Below are 21035 nucleotides of genomic sequence, written 5' to 3'. Positions count from 1 at the left end.
AAAAAAAAAAAAAAAAAGGGGAAAAAGTGCATGGTTTCCATCTTGTTGTTGTTTGTGTTGACGTGTTTCAGGAAGGGGGAAGGGGCTGGTCATGTGCTATTTGTCTGGTCACGTGACTGAAAAAGTGATGCAGCTCAGGACTGTGGGGCGTTCAAGTGGAACAGAGAAGCAATATCAATGCTGTGGTTGCTTTTTTTTTTTTTTTTTTTTTTTTCAGTGTCCAAAGGGTAAGGAAATACATACAACATCAGTAAATATCAGATGTTCCCATTTTCAAGTCAGGCCATCAATAATTACAAACCGTTTCTAAGCAACCACCAAGAAATAACTCATCTGATAAACTTGCATAAAAGCAGCAACAAGCTATAACAAACTCACTGCAATATCAGTTAAATATCTGGCTTGATCAGTGAACTCCTTCAGCAGAAACTGGACCAACAACACTGGGTAGTATTTGGTGTTTTGGCAGTGAATGATCAGTGAACTCCTTCAGCAGCACAGTCCCAGTTGCCGGGCTGTGCAACTGATTCTTCAACCCCGAAGAATCTCGATGCTCAACTCATTACCCAACAGTTAACAAGGCATTTACAACTGTGCTTCAAAATCAAAGAGCACAAAACATTACAAAGTCTGAAGCAAATTCAGGAGGTCAGGAATTGTTTGGTTTCAGAGAAAACGACCGATTTGGTGTCCATCACGACCCTGGATCGGCAACACCGTGAACCACGTGGGACCTGGTCAGGTTCTCCGTGTTTGGCAACACTGCACGTCAAACTGGTTTCAGCGCTGAATCACTTTTATTTCTTGCGTACACCCATAACATACGGCTTCAGGTTCCCATGCTCGGTTAATAACATCCTGACTCTTAATTGTAGCTTGCAGTTTCAGATTAGAGTCGACGTGGATTTGCAGGATCAGACAACCTGCTTCTGTGGTCAGATGCTTCTTCTTTCCAATCCCAAAAAAACTGAACTGGCTACATTCGACTGTCGTCAGGGGCTGAAGGTGGAAGACGGAGGCAGAGACCTGTCACTGATTTCTATTAACAATGGATCGCAGCGCCTAGTCAGTGGAAAACAAGGCTGTCTGCAATAATACCAGCAGTAATCAGAGGCAGCAGAGGAGGCGATTTGTGACTCTAGAGAAGCTGCAACTGTAAATAAAATTAAAGCCAAAACTGAAAGATAGTCAGACGTCCTGCTTGCAGTTTTCCCACAAGATCAGATGAGACCCACGCTGAACTTTCTGGCCTACATGCAAAACCATTAAGCTGTGAGAACACTTCATATATAAAGTAATATAATTCAAGATACCTGGAAAGGCTTGAAGATTCTTCACCCAGTCTGACTGAGTCACCCTAAAAACCATTTAATTATGAACTGGACAATTCTGTGCCACTTTGTTTTGTTTATCAAATAAAAAACAAAAAAAACTGCTCTGAGTTTTGTGGTTTTAACATAATAAAATATGGAACGCATAATGAATTGGAATATTTGTTAACGTGAGCTGCATTTTATATATATATATATATATATATATATATATATATATATATATATATATATTAAATCTACTTGGTTTTGAACAGCTGAATGAAAGAAAAAGAACTGATTAAACTCATCTTTCCACAATGAAAAATGAGTGCTTAACATTTCAAAACAGTGAAACGCATCGAGATAAATTCGATTACTTGAGAAATGAATCATTCATTGAATCAAATCGGGAGTTTGGTTTTGTTTCTTTTTGTTTTCTTGCAAGGAAGTTAAGGTGCAAGTGGGTGTAATAATGAAACCATTATTGTAGTGAATGGTCTGAAAGTCCCTGTTCAAGCACATGCTTTCTTGGTTTAAAAAAAAACAAAAAAACATGCAGAGCAGTAAAAGCAACATTTAACTCCCCATTCTGTGGTCTCTTTCTGAGCATAGCTCTTCTTCTCCTTTAAATCTGTAGGAGCTAATTTGGCCTTAAACTCAGTGGTTTGGGAAAGATATACTTTTTAAAACTTATAGGTGTACATTTAGACTTCCGTACCAAAAGATCTGCAGGTGGATGCGAGAATTGCTGTGGATGGTTTATGCCATTTGAGGGATAATAATTGAGATCTGACTAAAGCAACTGAAATGTGAGCCAAAATTCAAAGCCAACCACTTGAAATTCGAATTTGCATCTCATTCTTCCGCAATAACTACCTGAGGCGACACTCTCACTCATTAAGATCCATATTTGACTTCTTCCTTGGCAACTACTTCTTCTTCTCCTTGCTCCCGCTGCTCCATTATCCAGCCCACTTCATTTCCTTAGTCACCTGACAGAGGCTTAGGACAAGCGGCGGCAGTGACAAAGTGCAAGTTCAATGTACACAAAGCCACAGCGCAGCCATGACCCACTTTCCACCTGCAGCCTGTGGCAGAGCGACGCAGCACAACCATCCCTACGTCTGTCCACTCCTCTTTTCCATCCCCTGTCGAGCTGAGAAGTTATTGCTGTGTGTGTGTGCGCGCGCGCCCGTGTGTTTCTACGTGGCATTTGCTCTCCGAGTTCAACGTTTCTCACACTCCACGACTATCCTGTCAGGATTCCTGCAGCAACCTCAGGTGCCAAAGCACGACACATTCAGAAAACCAGGAATGCTTATTGCACAATACACCAGGAAGTGGCGCACACACACACACACATGAATCACCGACGCTACGATGGGGAGGATCAAGAAGGAATCTACCCTTGGGGCTTCCACTCATGCCGGCTGGCATAAACTCAAGAGCCCAGGCACCTTGGTTCTGGGTTTAATAGCAAATGCCCTCATTATTCTCCCACACAGTCACAGTTGAGAACAAAAGCTTCCCAAACTCGCATGATTACATGAACTATATGCATCATCAAACCATATGAGAAGCGCAGACTTGTCAGCATGGACATCATTAACTGTGGAGTTTTAAATTAATTTAAAAAATACTTTACTTATCCCAAAGGGAAATTAAATATTGTCACAACTCATCATGACAGAGTTATCGCGGATGGTGATGCTCAGGTAGCAGTCAGTGTTCCAGTAAACCTGAGGAAGCCTCAGGTTGTTGTGTGACAGATTCATGACTGGCTCAATATCCGAGCAGCAGAGACATTATTAGTAGAAACACGTCCAGCTAATCCACCTCATTTGCTTTTGCCACTCTTTACATTTCTATCTGGGCATATGGTTAGGAAGTCAGAATTATGCCAAGCACATCTTGATGGCAACAAAAAGTGGTTCTTTGCAACAGACTAAGAACCATGTATCCAAATATTACCGGGGTTGACCTTATTGGTATAATTTTAGTAATCGATTAAGAAAAAAAAACAACAACAACAACAATAAATTCAAGCTTTTATAGGTCAGCGTCAGCATCTATTCGGGCAAGATAACCTTTAGCCAGGAGTCCGATAGAGCAGCACAAAGAGTGATAATTACCTGGATTAAAGCTAGTCGCTCACTTCAAAAGGAAGTTAACAGTTCCTCATCATGTGCACAGCTCCCATCATAGTTAAACATCAACACCTTCCCAATGATAAGTTACACAAGGTTGTATCAAAATTCAAGCAGGAAGTTCAGAGTGGAATCGCGCCTGAGAGCAGACACCTGCGGAGGTTCAGACAGGCAGATTATCAGGCGTCAAGGAGGGCCCGAGAAGAAGGAGGAGGAGGAGGAGGAAGGGCTCCTGGGTTCCCAACTGTTGCATCCGAACCCATAACTAGGTCAACGCCGATGCAGGAAGCGCACACCGCCGCGGCCAAAACAAAGCCAGTTTCCTCCTGAGCGGAGATACGTGGCTCTGCCTGTCTCTCTTTCCGCGGTGAAAAGTGGAGACGCAACACCCGAAGTCGACCGACAAGCACCAACAGTCTCCTTAAAATACTTCCGTCACCATTTATAATCCCTGCAATTTACTCCGTTTAGTCAATAGTTGCGCCATATTGTAAAACGTGAGAACTCACCAGCTGTTTACGCTGCAACAGGAGACTATGTTGACATGTAGGCAACTTGCTGTTTCACCGCTTTATGTATTCCGTTTCGACGAGGACTTTGTGCGCAGAGAGAAGCCGCCGCTGCTTCTTGTACTCCTATCAAAGTTTGCAGGCCACTTCTCCTCACACTTTCATCTGAAGTTGTCGGCGGAGGTAGGCGCCATGTTTTGTGGCTGCGCTGATAGTTTTGTAGGCGATCTTTCTTCCTAAACGCCCCTCTCTCTCTTTCTCTCTCTCTTTCAGCCTGGAACCGCCCAGCGAAGAGGAGCGGCCACAGCCTGTCCCCGCTTTAACTGACACGGGCTACTTGCCAAAACTGTTACTAAGCCGGCGTGCCTACGACTGGGTGCTTCCGGAAGTTCTTTTCAAAATAAAATTCAAACGTTTTCATCGGGAGGGGGATTTCTTCTGAATCACCAAACAAATAGTGCACAATTTATTTTAAACAGTCTTTATTAGTTTATGCGGTAACACTTTATTTGAAGGGGGTTGAATAAGACTGACATGACATTGTCATAAACACCTGTCATGAACATGAATAAGCCTTCATGAATGTTTATGACTGTTGTCATAAAGCGTCATTCGGTAAATTATGACACTTTTAATACAAAGTTGACATTATTCAAAATGTCTTTGTTATGACAACTTGACATTAACCAAGAAATCATTACTGACATAAATTTGTTATAAAAGTATTACTGATTGCACTTTAAAAATTAGGCAACTTTATGTTATTAAAGTATAAGACGACAAAATTATAGCTGTATAGTTGTAGGCTTACCTCAGCTGATCTTGACTCTTTGTTGTTCAGATTTGTAACCACTTTGGGAAGGCCTGCACTGTAAGAACGCCAAACCTTTTCCCTGAGGAAAAGGGAAATTTGCTTCAGTTTTCAGGAACAAGTTAACCACCAAGTTTCACTGTAAACTGCTGAAACACTGGCGAGTGTTCAGAGCGAAACAAGGGTGGTGGCATTGCTATAATTGACAAGGTGCTGACCAAGAACAGAAACTGCTGCTCCAAATATGTAACTCCCTGTAGAGAAAAAGTTTTATAGTCAGACAAGACAAAAACTGGGCTTTTCTGGAGAAATCAGTGAGGCTTTTAAACATTACAACACTGTGCTGTCAAAAAAGGTGGTACACCTGTCATGCTGTGGGACCGTTTAGCTTGCTAGTAAAAGGAAAGAGCTCATCACGGTGAAACCTGAAAGGGTCATTTAATCAAATATTACCGGTTGCATAACCATTTTAACCAAGGAAAGAAATGACTAAAAAATAAAAAATGAAACTGAAGAACTCATGCCTATGATGAGTTTTGACTTCTGCTTATCTGTTTCTCATATTTTGCTCTGAATTTAAAGGATTAATTCTGAATAATTTCCTTGCTGTCTACGTGCTGAACACATTTCAACTGCAGTTTTGTTTCACATATTGTAAATTGTCTTTTAATGCATTTATTATTATTTTTTTGTTCTTTAATACCCAGTTGCATATTGCTTGGATCGGAATATGCCATTTTTGTTAACTGTAGTATTTTATGTTGTCTTTACTGTAAACCATGCTAATTTCGTTTTATGATTTTTATACTTTTGTGTGAACATGTTGATCGTCGCTCCTGCTGTTACACACAAACTTCCCCACTGTGGGACAAGGATATATTGTAGCGTTTTAGAGAATTATTCTATACTCATTTAAACAGCCAGTCTAAAAACTGTAAAAAAAAAAAAAAAAAAAAAAATTCAGTTGTGTTTTATCTCTCGCGGGGTAAAAATGGAACGCTTTTAATTTACACAGTAGCAGTAACTTTCGCTTAAAGTTAAAATCCAAGGCGAGACGAATGGGTAATATGCACTTCCCGTTTTCTCTCGGGCTTTTGCGCCACCTTGACTTTTTAATACGCCACCTTGTTTCTACAGCTTCTCACGCCCCCCATCTTCCAAAGGGGGGAACTGCAAGAGGAACAAGTGTCACGGCTCCTTAAAGTTGCCTTTGATTTAAACTTTAATTTAAGAGGGTTAGTATGAAAATATCCAGGCCTTCACTGATTTGCTCACAGGTGTTTCAGCCTCCCAACTAAAATGAACTTCAGTTCAATAAGATTTTTTTTGTTTGTTTTTTGCAAAGCTTCAATGAAATTAGTTCAACACAGGTTTTAAATTTGCACAGTTTACTTTATTCACATTTTCCTCCACATTGAGCTACAGGTTAGAAGTTATAAACTAACCAATCTGTTTATTGAACCAGTTCATGGATTATTAACTCAGCTCAAATTAGAGCTGCGCCAGAGTGCAACAGACGATTCATTATTACAGTTATATACATTAATTACATATTTCAAGTACAACACAAATTAGAATTGAGAGTCCAAACTTTAAAAGGGAACAAGGAGGCTTCTCTTAAGTGCAGCTAACATTTCATGTCATCTATCGGGGAGAAGGTGATCAGAGTCGGCAGGCTGTATTCTTGTTTCGCTGGCGGCGAATCCGGAGAGTCCAGAGAAAACACCTTGTCGCGTTTCCCATCTGATGCTGCAGGTTCAGCCAACCAGCCGTCCTCCGCGCGAGACGTCTTGTAATCCGGTGAGGTCAGCGAGGTCTGCTTTAGCTTCGTCTTTGAGGCGAGGACGAGCGCCTCTTCGTCTTCGTCGCTCGTCAGAGCCACAGCCTCGTCCTCGAGGTCCAGGCTGTCGCAGCTCGGCATTTCGGGCAGGGTTTCGTGGTCGAGGCTGAACTGAATGGCGCTGCTGCCGGTGCCGCTCGGGCTGTCGTGGGCCTCGGCGTTCAAGGTGTCCCAGAGGGGAGGAGACTTTGGGAAGACGAGCCGTTTGCAGAAAGAGGAGCTGCTCTGATCTGCGTGCGTCTGGGCGGGAGCGTCGGGGACCGCGTCCCGCAGCCGGCCGACAGGACTGAGTCGGTCCGTTATGCTGTCCTGCAGCTCGGCCGACCAGGACGCTTTTTTAGCTTCGTCCTCTTCTACGGCTTTTCTCCAGGAGCTTTTCACATTCATTACTTCAAAAAGAAAAAGTACAAGGACAAACATTTGAGTGAATATTTAAAGAGAACGTGTTATCAAGACAGTTTGCCATATTACAAGATTTCATGACAGTGAATGAACCACAGGAGGTGGCAGCATCATGCTGTGCCTTCCTTCAGCAGGGACAAAGTTAGAACAATCTGACAGCCAAAGACCTGAGGCAGAGGTTCAGCTGACAGCAGCCCAAACCATGGAATAGTTTGTTGTAGAGCACATTCATATGTTAGAATGGCCTAGTCCAAGGGTCAGAAAGCTTTTCCATTTAAAGAGCCACTTTTTGTCCCGAAACCTACAAAATCAAACTCACCTAGAAATGCAAAAAAAAATAAAAATTCTAAATATGTAGAATTTTTTTCCTACATATTTAGAAAAAAAATTAATGCATAAAAATTAATACGAATTAAACTAAAGTGACTGAATTTCCAGGTTTTAGAAAAATTACACAAGAAATTCTAAAAAAGAAAATGATGCGAGCCTTTGATAGGTCAGCATAGTACGAAGCTAGTTACTTTTTAAAGGCTGTTGAAGTTAAAAGCAGATTTTGCATCAGTACATATGGAAAAACTCTGGGGGGGGGAATTCTTGTTGGATGCCAAATCAAAAACCCATTCTCCTATTTTGTAAGAAGTGAAGGGGTCACCTGTGGTTCCCCTGGTCTAGTCAAAGTCCAGACCTATAACTAAATTTAAGACCTTTAAAGTATCAATTTCCCTACTTTATATTTGGTTTGTCACACAAATCCCAGGCGAATACGTCAAACTCTTTAACATTTCATATTGCAACCAGAGATCAGGAGGAGTGGAGACGTTTTAACTCACTCAAGCTCTCCGGTGTGCGCGGCAGCTGCTTCCTAGCAGCGAAGGGATCCCTCTGAAGGGTCTTGAGGAGACCCTCCAAGCCCCTCGCTCCAGCCTCAGGAGGACTGGTCGTAGTTACAGCGTCTGCAAACTGATGAGAAACGTTTGGACAGCATTACTAAAAATGATCCTGTAATCATTTCTGACAGCAGCCATCCGTACGTACCTGATCAGCCAGGTTTTCATGCTCCAAGTCTAAAATCTCAGTTTTTGTCTTCAGTGGCGCCACCTTCTGATGGGTTGTCTTGCAAACGTTGGCCTGGAGTGAATGATGAAAGACTTAATGAAAACACACAGACTAAAGGCAAGAAAATGGGGTTTTTAAGCAGCACTTACCCGAGGCGGCGACGGCGACGACGGGACAGCTGAAGGCTTTTGCGGTGGTGATGGCGGCGTGTCAAAAAGCCAATCCAGAGATGCGTTTGCCCTCGATACTTGAGGGACGACGGGACGTTCAGAGCAACTAAGAAAGGTATAACTTTTAAATATACTGTGCTCAAGAATTTCACCAATTTCCATAAATCATGCATTCCAGCTGAGGTAAAGTTAACCTGGTGCAACGAGGCAGCTGGAGAGCAACAATGATCAAGCGTCTACATTTTGATCGTCTTCTAAAACGTAATGTTTAAGGCGTGAACAATTCTGGAAGCAGCGCATGTTCGTTTTGTTTAATCGGTTTTTAGTCGAGCCGGATATTCTGTACCACATTAAAAAGCTAGTCTTCAAGATTTAAAAAAGAGTAATTAGGACTGATTAGATAATAATAAAAAAACATGTCAGAGTGTCTGCTCCGTATCTGTCCGTGGCGATTTCTCTCAATTCGCCGCGGTCATCAGAAAGCAGGGATGCTCTGGGGAGGGCTAGTGACGGACAGACCACCGCTCGGGTCTGTCCAGGTATCCGCCTCCCATCGGCAGCCGCTCGGCCGGCTTACCTTCTGACGTCAAGATGTCTTTTCACATCTTCTGTCGACTCCATCTCTGCAGGCTCATCTTCTGAAATCAAGCAATTAAAAATAAATGAATAAAAAAAAAAAAAAAAAAAAACACTGATTTGGAGAAGTATTCCAACTCTGCTCACCAAGAAATTTTGCAGGAAACTGAGAAAAGATGCTGTGGCTGTAAGAAGCCTCAGGAGCCGGTTCAAAAGACAACGGAGCCATCGGTGAAAGGAAACCGAGAGCCTAAAAGAAAACATAAATAAAGATCCAGCTGCAGGGTGATGTGGAACTGGATAAAAATGCTAAATTAATCCTGTCAAGAGTCTGGAGGGTCAACTCACAGGATCTTCATTCAGGAAAGACACAAGAGGTTTTTCCTTCAGAGTTTGCATCCACCTCTGGTCCCATTCGGCCTGAAGCTCCGTGATGGCACTCCTGACTTCTGGAATTTCCTCTTTGGAAAGTTTCTGCCTGAAGAAATGACACAGCAGAATGCCCGACTTTCAGATACAGAAGGAGGACAAAAAACTTTGGTGACTTTTATAGAGCACATTAAAAACAGAAGCCGACTTAAGTGCTTTCCAATTGAGTCAACAGTGATGACCTGATGAGGTGCAGGTCCTGCAACACCCGGGACATCTGGTGGAAATGTTCCTGAAGGCGGCGTGCAGCGGGCGGGGGCTCTGCAGCAGGAGAGACCCGACTCCGCTCCTCCTTCAGGAGCTGCAGCGCGTGATTCAACAACTCCATCACACACAGGAGGTTCAGCTGGCCCGCCTCATACACACTGCCTGAAGTTAACTGGGAGGCAGAGATGAGATTTTTTTTTTTTTTTTTTAATTAGAGCACTTTTACACAATATAAGTAGAACAGAGGACGAAACAAATCCAACACTGGAATACTGAAACTATAAGCACGGAAGTTTATCAATTTCCATCAAATTGAATTTTCTGTTTTGAAGATTTTTGGAAAATCTGCATTTCTTCAGTAGTTCAGTGATGCCAGCCCAACCAGTTGGAGTATTTAGTTGGAGTCGACCTGTAGCAATTCAGGTCGACTCCCAGAAGGGATGTATGAAATAAAAGTTCTGGAAATTAAGTACTGCCATCTGTAATTTTTCATAAGAAATGTAAAGAAAGAAAAAGAAAAAAAATTGTAACGTGGTGGTATGCCCTGGGTCATTTTCCCTTTAAAAGAACCATTTAATGGTTCCTCCTGTAGCAACACCTCCCAGCAACCCAGCCAGTTTCCTCCTAATGTAATGATCATTGCGTCAAAAATTTAGGTATTCATCCCAGAGTGAATTTGCAAACTTCTGAACGGCATGATGCTAACAAACACAAATCCACCCGTTTATGCCGATTCTCACCCGATGCGGGAGACGCTCGATTCTGTCCAGCAGACAACGAGGAAGCTTGAGGACTCGGTTTGTCCCATCCAGGACGTGCTGATCCACATCCCCTTTCAAAACGCTTTCCACCGCCGCTTGCTGCTCCTTGATAGCAGAGAGCATTCCTTCGATGGCTGACCACAAAGAACGAACCTTACAGGGGGGGGGAAAAAAAAAAAAAAAAAAAGAGGGCAAGTGGAGCTTTGGTTCAACTTTTAATGCAACTTTTCACAAAGTCAAACGCAACACAGTTTTATAAAGTATTATAATAAATGTACAAAGCATCACTGAAATTCTCAACAGATGTAATCATGCAATCATTCACAGATGAGGAAACAGCAGAATGACATTAAAATGCTAAAAATATACTTCAAACATAAAAAGGTGATAAAAGAAGAAAATTCACAGCCATTTATGGAAAGTTTTTTTTTTTTTTTTTTTTTTAAAACAATCACTGCACCTCTTTACGCCTGGCAACATTATGCTCCGATTTAGAAAGGCAGAATCTGCACCAACATGCTTCATGCCTGTGTAAAAACATCCCGTACCTTTTTAATCTTCTCGGAGAAGGAATCCGCATCCCAGGGAGCTTCAGAAACGTGACGCCTGAGAGGAAGAAAACCCTCGTTAATGTGATGCAGAGCAACTGGCAGAAACTTCCAAGGAAACAAATTCAACCTACTTTAGGAGCTGATCGTACTTGGAACCATCCACTTTGAGGTCTCTCATGGACTTAACCAGGGCCCTGAAATTTAAAACAGAATTAGAAGACATGCATAAAAACAACACAGTCAATCATATCCTGCATAGATAATGCAAGTCAAAGCCTTAAATCCAAATAAATCAGTTTAAAGACAACACAGGAAGACGTTTTCCTGTTTTCCAATGCCTGCTGATGGTGAATGGAAACGGCTGCTGTTAAAAAAAAAAAAAAAAAGTGTATGTGGGTGGAGTTTGTCGATTGAAAACAGCTTCAGCTGCTACACAGTGACCTCCACCTGATAAATTATGTTGAACGGGCGATAAAAGAAACAAAGTAGAACTAAACAAATTTAAAGATTAAGGAAAAAAAAAATACAAAAATGAGAAAAACGACGAAACCTCTCTGATGCGAGGTTGAACAACTTACTGAGCTCGTCTTTGGTAGTCATGGAGAAAACGATCCTGATCCACTGCGGCTTTCAAAAACCTGCTGCGCACGAGATTCAGCCTTTCCACTGCTATATGTGGGGTGGATGCGGGCAAGGCTGCGGCCTCAGGAGCCCAACTCTTATCTGACAACGAGACAGGAAGTTGTAGTTCTACTGGAAGGGAAACCATAAGCTGCAGAGAGCGGGTTAACTGATGGTAGAGTTCTCCGTAAGCTCTACCTGTGACAAACGTTTTCATGTCCTGCTGCATCACATGGGTGGCCAAATACAGCATCAAGCTGACAAACTTGGGACCACCAGGGGACAGAAACAATGACATCACCACTTTAGATCCAGCGTTGGCCATTTCATCCTGGAGTAAATCACACAGATGTGAACAAGGAAATCACTTCATTTTTAGGAAGTAAGGCTGAGCTAAAATTAATTAAATTAAATTTTTAGAAAAAAGTTTTAAGTAGAATTTATTGTAAGTTGTTTTTTTTCCCCCTTTTTTTAATGTTTGAACATTAGCATTAATATATAATATCTAAACTATGGATTTTACCATGATTTCCCGCAGCCAGGTGCAAGTAACCTTCCGGAACTCGGCATCCGCTTTGTGATTCACAACAGGCCAGCAATGCCTAAAACAAAGTACATCCTTTATATGACAGAATTTTTATTGCGCATCAATAACTGATCATATGTTCTACCTTTACCTGTACGATTCATGAAAGCGAGCAGGGTTGAGTTTCTCCAACAGGAAACGTGTTACCAAGTAGAAGGCTTCTTTGTTCGGTTTGTTGAACATATTCCTGCTCGGCCAGAAACATTAAAGATGAGTTAGCATCCTTTTCAGGACGTAAAGAGTCGTTTCTGTTTTTGAAGAAATTATTTAATCGGTGACTAGTTTGAAATCGAAGGTAGTTTTACGAGTTAAACTCGAAGTTGCATCAAAATAAGAGTGACAAATTTGTGAAAACATAAAAAATATATATGATCAGCGTTTCAAACAGGGCTCCACCGAAGGTTTTCAACATACAAAAAAAAAAAGTTTGTATGTTTGTATTTTGAGTTTTCAGAAATCACAAAGTGTATTTCAAACCACACACAACATAAAATATGTTTTAACGAATCATTAAGCAATGTGCTAAGCTTTAACCAAAGTAAAATCAACGACTTAAAGCGTCCTGGTTGTCGTCAACTAAAAATAATAAACTTACGGTCCAAGGTTGAGATGTTTGATGTTGACTGGCTGAAATCCCAAACCGAGGAGAGCAAACCACAGGTACTGTCCGTTTTTCTTCTGCATTGGGTTCGGGTTGGCCATGACTGGTCTGCTTTGTCTTCTTTTAGCACTCACAAACCAGGGCTAGCTACCGTGTCAGCTAACTATGACTTCAACGTTTACTCTCAACTAAAAGTGAGGTAAAAAAAAAAAAAAACATTTAATCCACTCGAAATTACAATAAAACCCAGCACATTATCGATTTTTGCCCCCGTAGCGCTCACAACCACTGAAAACAACGCCTAGAATGCCATTTGTTTCAATCTTTCTCGTATAGATGCAAAAACTGAACAGCAGCACGAACACAAACCGCCAATTTTTTTTTTCAATCATTACCCGGATGTTGTTTGAAAGTACATCCGGTGGTGGAAGAGCTTCTAAAATAAAGCATCTAGTTTTCCCACCCCCGCCTTAGTACATATAAAATTTTTATTAATTGTATATTTCATTCACGTTTTCTAAATGGAAACGTGAAAAAAATGAACATTTTGAAAATAATACTTCGGTACTGAAAACAATTAGCAGTTTTTTTTCTTTAAAAAAATAAGTGTGTAATTTTGACGCTAATTCAGAATTCTGAGTTAAATATTAATATATTTAATATACTATATTAAAGTCAGAATTCTTTTTCTGTTTTTCAATGCCTGTAAAATAAAAGCATCCATTTTTCTTGGGAAAAATCTTAATTTATACTTTGCTGGGATAATTTCACAATGACATTGTGTACAACTCAAACCTTTATTCTGAATATAATAATTCAGTATTGAAAACAATTTTTTTTTCTTAACAAAGCACCAGTGTAATTCTGACACTAATTCTTATAGGTTCTGTACCTCTCCAGGCACCCATCGTGTTCTGATTCACCAACACACAGAGCAACTTCAAACATTCTCTCTATACTTCTACTTTCTAAGAAAATATCACATCTTTTGTGCATTCCTCAGACAATCTCTCTACTCCCCATGATTCTACAAAACAATCTCTTAAAAAAAAAAAAGGGAACAGTTCTCATTAACCAGACATTTAACCATCCCCCATCCCACACACAGTGGCGTACTGTACTATAAAAGAAGACGGTGACAAAGGTGACATTTCAACATTCAGGTGACTCAGAGGACTTTGGCTCCAATATGACTGTATTTTCCTTGCACTTCCTGCATGTGTAGTCAAAGTTAAAGTGTAGCAGCATCATTTACAAATTGGAACTTTATAAAGTATATTATATTTCTTATATAAATAAAAACAGGTGGCAGGCTGTAGGAATAAAACACAGACTAAATGTATAAAGAAAGTTTGCTCTTTTTTATTGCAGCCCATACAAGTGTAGTAATTCCATCTCAATCAGACTGTATCAGGAGAACAGAGTATCAGAAAGAAGTGCTCCTCTTATCTCTAATTCTTCTCATCATTGTAGTTCTTTTAAAACCAGCTGGCAACACTCGCCCAGCTTCGACGGCTCCGACACAGTGGAGTACTTGGAAATCTGAGAGCCGACGCCCAGGGAGCGCGCCAGGTCCTGGGCCGTCTGGTCCGAGGCCACCGTGGTTCCCAAGGCAACCAGCAGCCTAAATATAGCCTCCTTGTCCTGTACCGTCTCCAGGGCCCTGCTGGCCACGGACAGACACTGAGCCTTGGCGTCCAGGTCAGGCTGAATGTGAAAGCAGCCCGCGTAGTTCAGCACCAAAGTCGCCAGGGCGATGTGGATGTTCTTGTTGAAGACGGCGGCCAGGTCGGCGGCGCGCGACAGCACGGCTTCGCGCTGCGACACCAGGAGAGCTCGGCCGTGTCTGCCGCTGAAGCTGTTGCACAGGGTGCGCAGCGCCAGCAGCTGGTTGGCGGGGCGACCGTCGGGCCTCATCAGGCTCAGCAGGTGGTTGCACAGCTGGACGCCTTCTGCCTCGCCGCAGAGGCTCTCGTTGACCTGCGGGTGGCGCACCGCCAGCCTCAAGATGTCCAGGACAGGGAACACAATATCTACAATAAACAAAAAACAAAAAGGGAAAAACAAAGTAGAATAGAGTGTTTTTGTTTTGTTTTGTTGTGATTGAAAATAAATCAATTCCTACAAACTAGGAAAAAAAAAAAAAAAAGACTTTTTACCTTCAGGCCAATGCGAGACCTTCCAGAGGAGGCTGATCTGCTGAATGGTAGGAGGAGTTTCAGGTGAGTTGGCCCCACACACCACCAGCAGCAGCTGCTCAAGGCTTCCCATGGTGTCGTCAGAGAGCTTGTGCTCCTGAGGGGCCCCTTCATTCAGCTCCTTAAGCTTGGCTTTGGAAAGAGACAAAACAACAACCATTAGGAAGAGAAATCATTACTCCTATGAAACAAAATGTGATTTTTCACGACTGAAGATTTATTTAGTCAATTTTCATCTCTCTGCCTTTATAAGATCGCAGATTAAACGTTAAATAAGTTAAAAACTGAGCAGTGCATGCAATATTTCACCTGGACAAAAACAAAAACATAAGGAATCTTAGCTTGCGAGTTAAAAATGTGAGTTTAAATCTCTAAAATACCAACGTTGGCAATAACGTCAGCTGTGATTTAGGTTTTGACTCGACGAATGGCAACGAGAAGAGCGAAAAAACGTTCACGTCTGCATTCAGGCAACTCACCGATTATCTGAGGGGCATTGGCTTGCTCAAAGGTCACGCCGTCAGTTTTAGGGAAGTAGATGTTAGTTGAGGTCTGTCTCTGGGCTGCTGAGGAGTACGCGCCTTTTCCTGCAGAGCGGAGAGCCGGATCCAGTGAGTGCAAAAGCCGACTCTGTAACCAGTTTTCTGATTTATCCTACGTTGTGCCAAAGCTGAATTAAATTCAGATTACTGAGGCTATGAAACAGTTTGTGCAACATGGTTTTTCATGGGTCTGCTAGCTTTTCCAACAAGGTAACAGACCCAACAAACAAATGACAAACCTTTTTTTTTTTTTCTCTCAGCGAAATGTTTGGTGTGAATTCAACAACCTTTTCACTAAAACCCCTGGATACAATCCATTTCTGAAGAAAACTAATTTCCTGCAGAAGTCTGCAAATTGTATTTACTTCACAATTCAATCTCAGTAGGAATCTGAGTGTTCTGTGAAAGTCCCAGAGGTTTGTTAGAGAAGAAAAGTTAGTAAAGGGAAAAAAAAAAAAAAAGAAATCATGAAAACCAAAGAAAACACATCAGACAGGTCAGAGGTGAAGATGTGTAGAAAACTAAAGCAGGCTTTGGTTTATTCATATGCCAAAGAACTAAAATGAAGGAAAACCTCAAAGATTTTCTGGATATAAAATAAAAGGTTTACATCTAGTGCGTGCTTATGACCTCCTTAGCTCCCTTGTTTCTCATATTGTTTCTCATATTCCAAACGGTCGATCCAGAGAGTAACTCACCAGTAAACGGATCTGCCACACCTGAAGGAGCGCTGGCGTTGGAACTTGACCCTGGGATGTAGCGCCCAGCGCCTGTGAGCAGAGCAACCAAGGCAGTGGAACCATATTCACCAGTAACACTCATAATGTGAAAAAGCCCAGCAGGGAACAGTCTGACCTGTGAAAGGATCTGCGCCGAAGCCGGAGCCGTCGTTAGACGAGCCAGGAACGTATCGAGATCCTCCTGCCACAAAAATACACAAACGGTTTAAAAGGTAAGATCTCAGCCATGAAGGTGAACATGTACAGTACAATGGGCCTCATGCGAAAAACCAGAATAGATTCTGGTGTGTAATTTCCTAAAATGAAAAGTTTTATGTTGAATTTATGAAACTATGCGCAGCCTACTTTTTTGGCCACGTCAGTCAAAATGACAGACCATGGAAAAGTCTAGAATGACATCTGCTTAGAGCAGGGATGTCCAAACTTTTTGTCAAGTGTGCCAAAATCGCTTTGTCAAAAGTTCTTGTAGGGGAAGAAAATAAAATTAAAATCAGGCCAATAAAGTTGTTTCATTTGTTTGTTTTTATCCAAAACTTTTCTTTCGAAACGCTTGCTATATTTAGCCACGTTTAATGAATTAACCAAAAGCCGATTTGGGTGTAGCAAAGTCTCTAGATAGACGTTGCTGTATGTATTATTGAAGCTGAGACATAAAAAGACAAACACTTTGTGTTGTACTGAACATTTTCCATTATATATATATAAATATCTTTAATAATTTTTCCCCGATCACAAATAAAAAGTTTCCATTTGCACCAGCCACATGGGCTGGACAGGTTAAATTTGTATCATTCTTGAGCTGCAGTTTGGGGGGCCACACTTTAGGAACCCCGATTTATAGGAAAGGCAAAGATCTACATTCTCTAGACAAAACACACATATTGTTGTCTCCTTTATAAAAGTCTGATCCACGATGGTTTTGTCTTTGTTTTATAATAACTGTAAAGCTGTTTTTTGATGTCACCTGTGCTTCTAATGTAAGAAATGCACCATTAAAGGTAGGAAAAACAAGAAAAACAACGTGGCTCTTATTTCTTACTATTTTATAGTTACTGAAGACGAAACGGAATTGGCTAACAAGTCCGAAATTAGACGTAAAACTCCCTCAAATCTGAGAAACAGAAGCCGAGTTCCAGTTCTGCCCAACTGCCTCACCTGTGAACGGATCGCCACCACCGATCTGAGCAGGACCCACCACGTGTCCTTTAGTGTTCTCAATGATGAAGTTAGCAACTTGGTCGAGGAACATGGGGCTGAGGTCGTTTCTCTGCAGGAAGTTGTGCGCCACCAGCCAGGGATCGTCGGTCACGTTGTAAGGCAGCTTCATGGACGGCCCTTCCTCGTTCATGTCGATGGTGAAGACATAGTCGTACTCCTGAGGCCAGAAGGCGACTCGTCAGTCAAAGCTCTGGCAGTCAAAGCTGCCAGCTGCTTTGGCAGCCGAGACGAGCGCTCGGCTGACAAGCGCTCGTCTTGTCAGCCGAGCGCTGACAAGACGGCAGCGCTCGGCTTGTCGTCTTACCTTCCCTTCGTACATGACGCTCTTAGAGGTCTGCTGGTTGGAGCCGCCGACCACGTCCCCGATTTTCACCCAGCGGCCGTCGCTGACGCTCCACTGGTACGCCTCCACCTTCTGTCCGTCTTTGATCAAACGCGTCTGACCGTCGCGATTCCCTGTAATAGATTTAACGTTAATCCAACATGGGTTAAAAAAATAAATAAATAAAAAAATGCACCGATGCCATCTGATAAAAAAATAACATTCCTACCGGGCTCGTTTAGGTGTTCTCTTCCAGGAAGGTCTTCCAGTTTGATGTCTCCGAGATCCCCCGTCTTCGGGTCTATGGTGGCTTTGGAGAGCTCGTCCTCAAAGGCCTGGAGGTCTTCGGCGCTCGCCATGCGGTCCTCGGCTTCCGTAAAAATGCGAATAATGCCATCGCTGTGGGCAAAGAGGAAGCAGAAAATAAAACAGAAGAGCAAGTATTAAAAAAAAAAAACATTCAGAGTGGATTGGATAACACCATTAACATTACCTGGCTCCAACAGCAATGTCGCCGTTGGGCAGAACACAGCAGCACCAGACCGACTGAGCCGGGAAACGGATGGTCTGACAGCACTCCCCTTGTCTCCATATCCTCAACGATCTGTCCTCTCCTGTGCTTATAAAATCTGAGACGAAACCACATCAGCATTAGATTCAGTGTCAGACTGAAGACATATTTTCATAGCAAGTGCTCCTGGCTTTCTGTTTTCTCTGCTTCACTTCTCTGGACAGAGCAACAGACAACACATTTAATGTGAATGACTTGGTCTGTTCTCTTTGAGTTTTTTTTCCCATAGAAAGCATTCCTCGTCCAGAATTACTGCATTTTGTTCTGTGTTTTCACATCGCAAGATTTAAAGTGTTTGATTTGATAAATAAAATCATTGGTGTAACAGGTTTGTGTGAAGCCACACGGCGGATACGATACTCCGCACACTGACAAATTTCACTCACAAACATTCAGATGGGAAATGGGAAATCTCACACCAGAGAATTTTTTTAACACACCACACATACCAGAAACATCTCCTAAAATTATCTTTAGTGTCATTGTGACAATCGGAGCATTCCTAAGATAGTAAGAAATTAGAATCGGGTGAAAAATCGAAATAATCATCTTGCTGTGTGAACCAGAAAACCCCCCACCCCATAGACGATCGCTCGTCTGTCTCCTGCTTGATGGGGATAAATGACGCAATCGCCTAGTATTCCATAGCTTTTTACCATCCAATTTAATCCAAACAATCTCAAATTGAGATGATAATTCAGGGCCAGTTTGCACGTGAACGGATCCAAATCTCTGAAACATGGATATAGCGAACAAACCTTGACTATCGGGGAAGACGGCAAGGCTGTAGATGTAGTTGGTGTGACTGTAGTAGACCTGTATGCATTCGCCCGTCACCTGCCACCTTCGGATGCTTGTGTCATTGCTGCAGGATAAGAACTCTGTGTTGCTGATGACTGCAAGTCCCCTTACACAATCCTCATGTCCTAAAGTGAAACAGATAAGCTTTCATAAGCATTACACTCCCACGATGCGCACACCAAACTCTTTGTTTTTCTTCCACTTCATAGTTACGCACCACTTTGCGTTGCTGTATTACATGGTTAAAATAAAATACACTGAATTATTACTTAAGTACTTATTCATGGAACTATATCTTAAAGTTGTGGTGCTCTTCATTGATGTGGTTCCATGTGTCACTTTTAAGCATATTTTTTGAAAAATTGTTCAAATTGTTTGGTGATATCCCGTAATAGAAAAGTTGCTTTCTGAAAACCTTAATTTTTTTAATGACTTATCAACTACATTCCCTTTCTTATCTTACATTAGCATTATTTGGTTCAGCTGGAACAGTTTGGAAAGTTAGTGTTACAAACTCTTTATGTTCTTAACATTTAACTCGCTATATAAAAAACAAACAAATAATGGATTCAGTAGCAAAGCCAAATGTGTATCCTCACAAACAAAGGAAAAAATGAAAATTAACCTAAGAATAATTCAGAAATGTTTCATTTACAACCAAAAATGTGAAAAATTAAAAAGCAGCGGCACTAATTACATATAAAATTGAATTATTCATAAAACTTTATGCTCAGCTATGCTTCTGAGGTGAAATAAAAAGAAAAAAACACACAATGCACCTTTCTAGTAAAAGAAAGATGAAGGTAGCTCGATAAAAGACTCGCCTGTAAACGTTCGCTCACATCGGCCAGCCTTCCAAAGTTTTATGGTCTTATCTGCTGATCCTGAAAGCATGAGGCCTTGTTCAGGTAGGATGGTCACTGCCCACACAGCAGCAGTGTGTCCCTGTAGATAAAGAGATAGAGAGAGAGAGAGAGAGAGAGAGAGAGAGAGAGATATGAGCTTTCACTTCCAAAGCACACTTTCAGCAGGCTGTTTTTGGGTCATCTAATATAACAATACAAAAACATATTGAACAGCTCGATCAGGTAAAACTGATCTGCCACTCAAGGATAATTAGGACTTAGTCAGAGATGGGAGAGTTTTAAATATTCAAATCAAAAGGAAATTAAAAAGAACGTATTTGCTTCAAGGATATAAAATATCTCTCCCAGTACTAAATCAACTTTAATCAACTGAGTTTTTCCAGAATATTTTCAATGAATGACTGAGTTTTCAGTGCTTCAATAAAAAACGAAACCTGGAAAAAATAAAAAATAAAAAAAAAACTTTGCATACCTGCAAAGTCATCATGCACTTCTCGTTGAGCCAGACTTTGGCCGTCGTGTCCCAGGAGCCACTCAAAAGCGTTCCAAATTTCCCAGAGGACAAAGTGCAAACTGAAAAAAAAAAAAAATAAATAAACTTGACTTACAAACTTGAAGTCAGCACGCATTGTCAATGTTCTTGATGCGAACAGATTAGTGAAAACTCACCTGTATTTTTGTGACCTTCCAGGGTGTAGAGGGGCTGCGGCCGGTCCAGAGTAAAAACACAGATGTTGTTATCATTCCCACCGGTGGCAAACAGACCTCGGGGGTACGTTTCACTGGGTGCAATGACGCATACGCAAGATACGAAATTTGAGTGTCCAGACATACAATGCATCTCAGAGAATCCTGTATCTGGGCTGTTGAGAGGAAAGTGACAAAAAAAAGACACAATTTATAAATAAATCATATTGTAGAACTATTAATTGCTAAAATATAACACATCTTCATTCTGTAAGCAAGTAGTTATCTAGGGGATAACCCATGGATCTGTTGGATGAATACATAAGCTGGTTCTCACATTTCTTTAAAATATTTACAACGTTTTCCCTGGCCATCTGATGTATGATATGAAAACATTTGGTGCCCCTGGATTTTATTTAAGTGCAACAGAAGCCCCCCCCCCCCCCCCCCCGCAAAACCCCCCAAATTCCAAAGAACTCCCTTGTATTTTTTTTTTTCTCTTTATTTTTT

General features: G+C 41.5%; 3 protein-coding genes across 8 annotated transcripts in view; all 3 read right to left on the bottom strand.

Moving 5' to 3' along the window:
• Positions 1-4247, bottom strand: part of dennd4c (DENN/MADD domain containing 4C) — a 42838-nt gene extending 38591 nt beyond the window's left edge. For 3 of the 4 annotated variants that reach the window (XM_015028490.1, XM_015028492.1, XM_015028493.1), the window contains exon 1: positions 3970-4247. The gene's annotated coding sequence lies outside the window, so the exon portion shown is untranslated. The other variant, XM_015028491.1, reaches the window with a different exon arrangement.
• A 1904-nt stretch (positions 4248-6151) lies between these two features.
• haus6 (HAUS augmin-like complex, subunit 6) lies at positions 6152-12997 on the bottom strand. Of its 2 annotated transcripts, none has more exons than XM_015028489.1 (16): positions 12575-12997; positions 12071-12166; positions 11917-11995; positions 11592-11724; positions 11351-11495; positions 10904-10966; positions 10770-10827; positions 10201-10374; positions 9436-9632; positions 9173-9302; positions 8972-9074; positions 8826-8883; positions 8228-8354; positions 8058-8150; positions 7853-7982; positions 6152-7009 (listed from the first exon to the last, which is right to left on the bottom strand). In XM_015028489.1, exons 1-16 carry the CDS (start codon positions 12679-12681, stop codon positions 6408-6410), a joined length of 2295 nt encoding a protein of 764 aa, XP_014883975.1. In that variant the 5' UTR covers positions 12682-12997; the 3' UTR covers positions 6152-6407. The 2 variants fall into 2 exon arrangements, with proteins under 2 accessions (XP_014883975.1, XP_014883973.1); XM_015028487.1 differs by having other exon boundaries at positions 8826-8886; positions 12575-12996.
• A 923-nt stretch (positions 12998-13920) lies between these two features.
• Positions 13921-21035, bottom strand: part of plaa (phospholipase A2-activating protein) — an 11337-nt gene continuing 4222 nt past the window's right edge. Inside the window, exons 2-14 of one of the 2 annotated variants that reach the window (XM_015028485.1) lie at positions 20508-20704; positions 20311-20411; positions 19797-19917; positions 18930-19097; positions 18094-18229; positions 17830-17999; positions 17583-17734; positions 17216-17435; positions 16176-16241; positions 16019-16090; positions 15258-15365; positions 14740-14910; positions 13921-14613 (exon numbers count right to left, since the gene is read on the bottom strand). In XM_015028485.1, coding sequence (XP_014883971.1) covers positions 14045-14613; positions 14740-14910; positions 15258-15365; positions 16019-16090; positions 16176-16241; positions 17216-17435; positions 17583-17734; positions 17830-17999; positions 18094-18229; positions 18930-19097; positions 19797-19917; positions 20311-20411; positions 20508-20704 — 2251 coding nt within the window. In that variant the 3' untranslated portion in view covers positions 13921-14044. The remainder of the gene's footprint in view (positions 14614-14739; positions 14911-15257; positions 15366-16018; positions 16091-16175; positions 16242-17215; positions 17436-17582; positions 17735-17829; positions 18000-18093; positions 18230-18929; positions 19098-19796; positions 19918-20310; positions 20412-20507; positions 20705-21035) is intronic. The other variant, XM_015028486.1, reaches the window with a different exon arrangement.

Source organism: Poecilia latipinna, unplaced genomic scaffold, assembly GCF_001443285.1.
Source record: "Poecilia latipinna isolate Pla-1442-1.1 unplaced genomic scaffold, P_latipinna-1.0 Scaffold126, whole genome shotgun sequence".
Classification (NCBI taxonomy): Eukaryota; Metazoa; Chordata; class Actinopteri; order Cyprinodontiformes; family Poeciliidae; genus Poecilia; species Poecilia latipinna.
The sequence above is the reverse complement of the archived record's forward strand: the minus strand, read 5'-3'. Positions and strand labels throughout refer to the sequence as shown.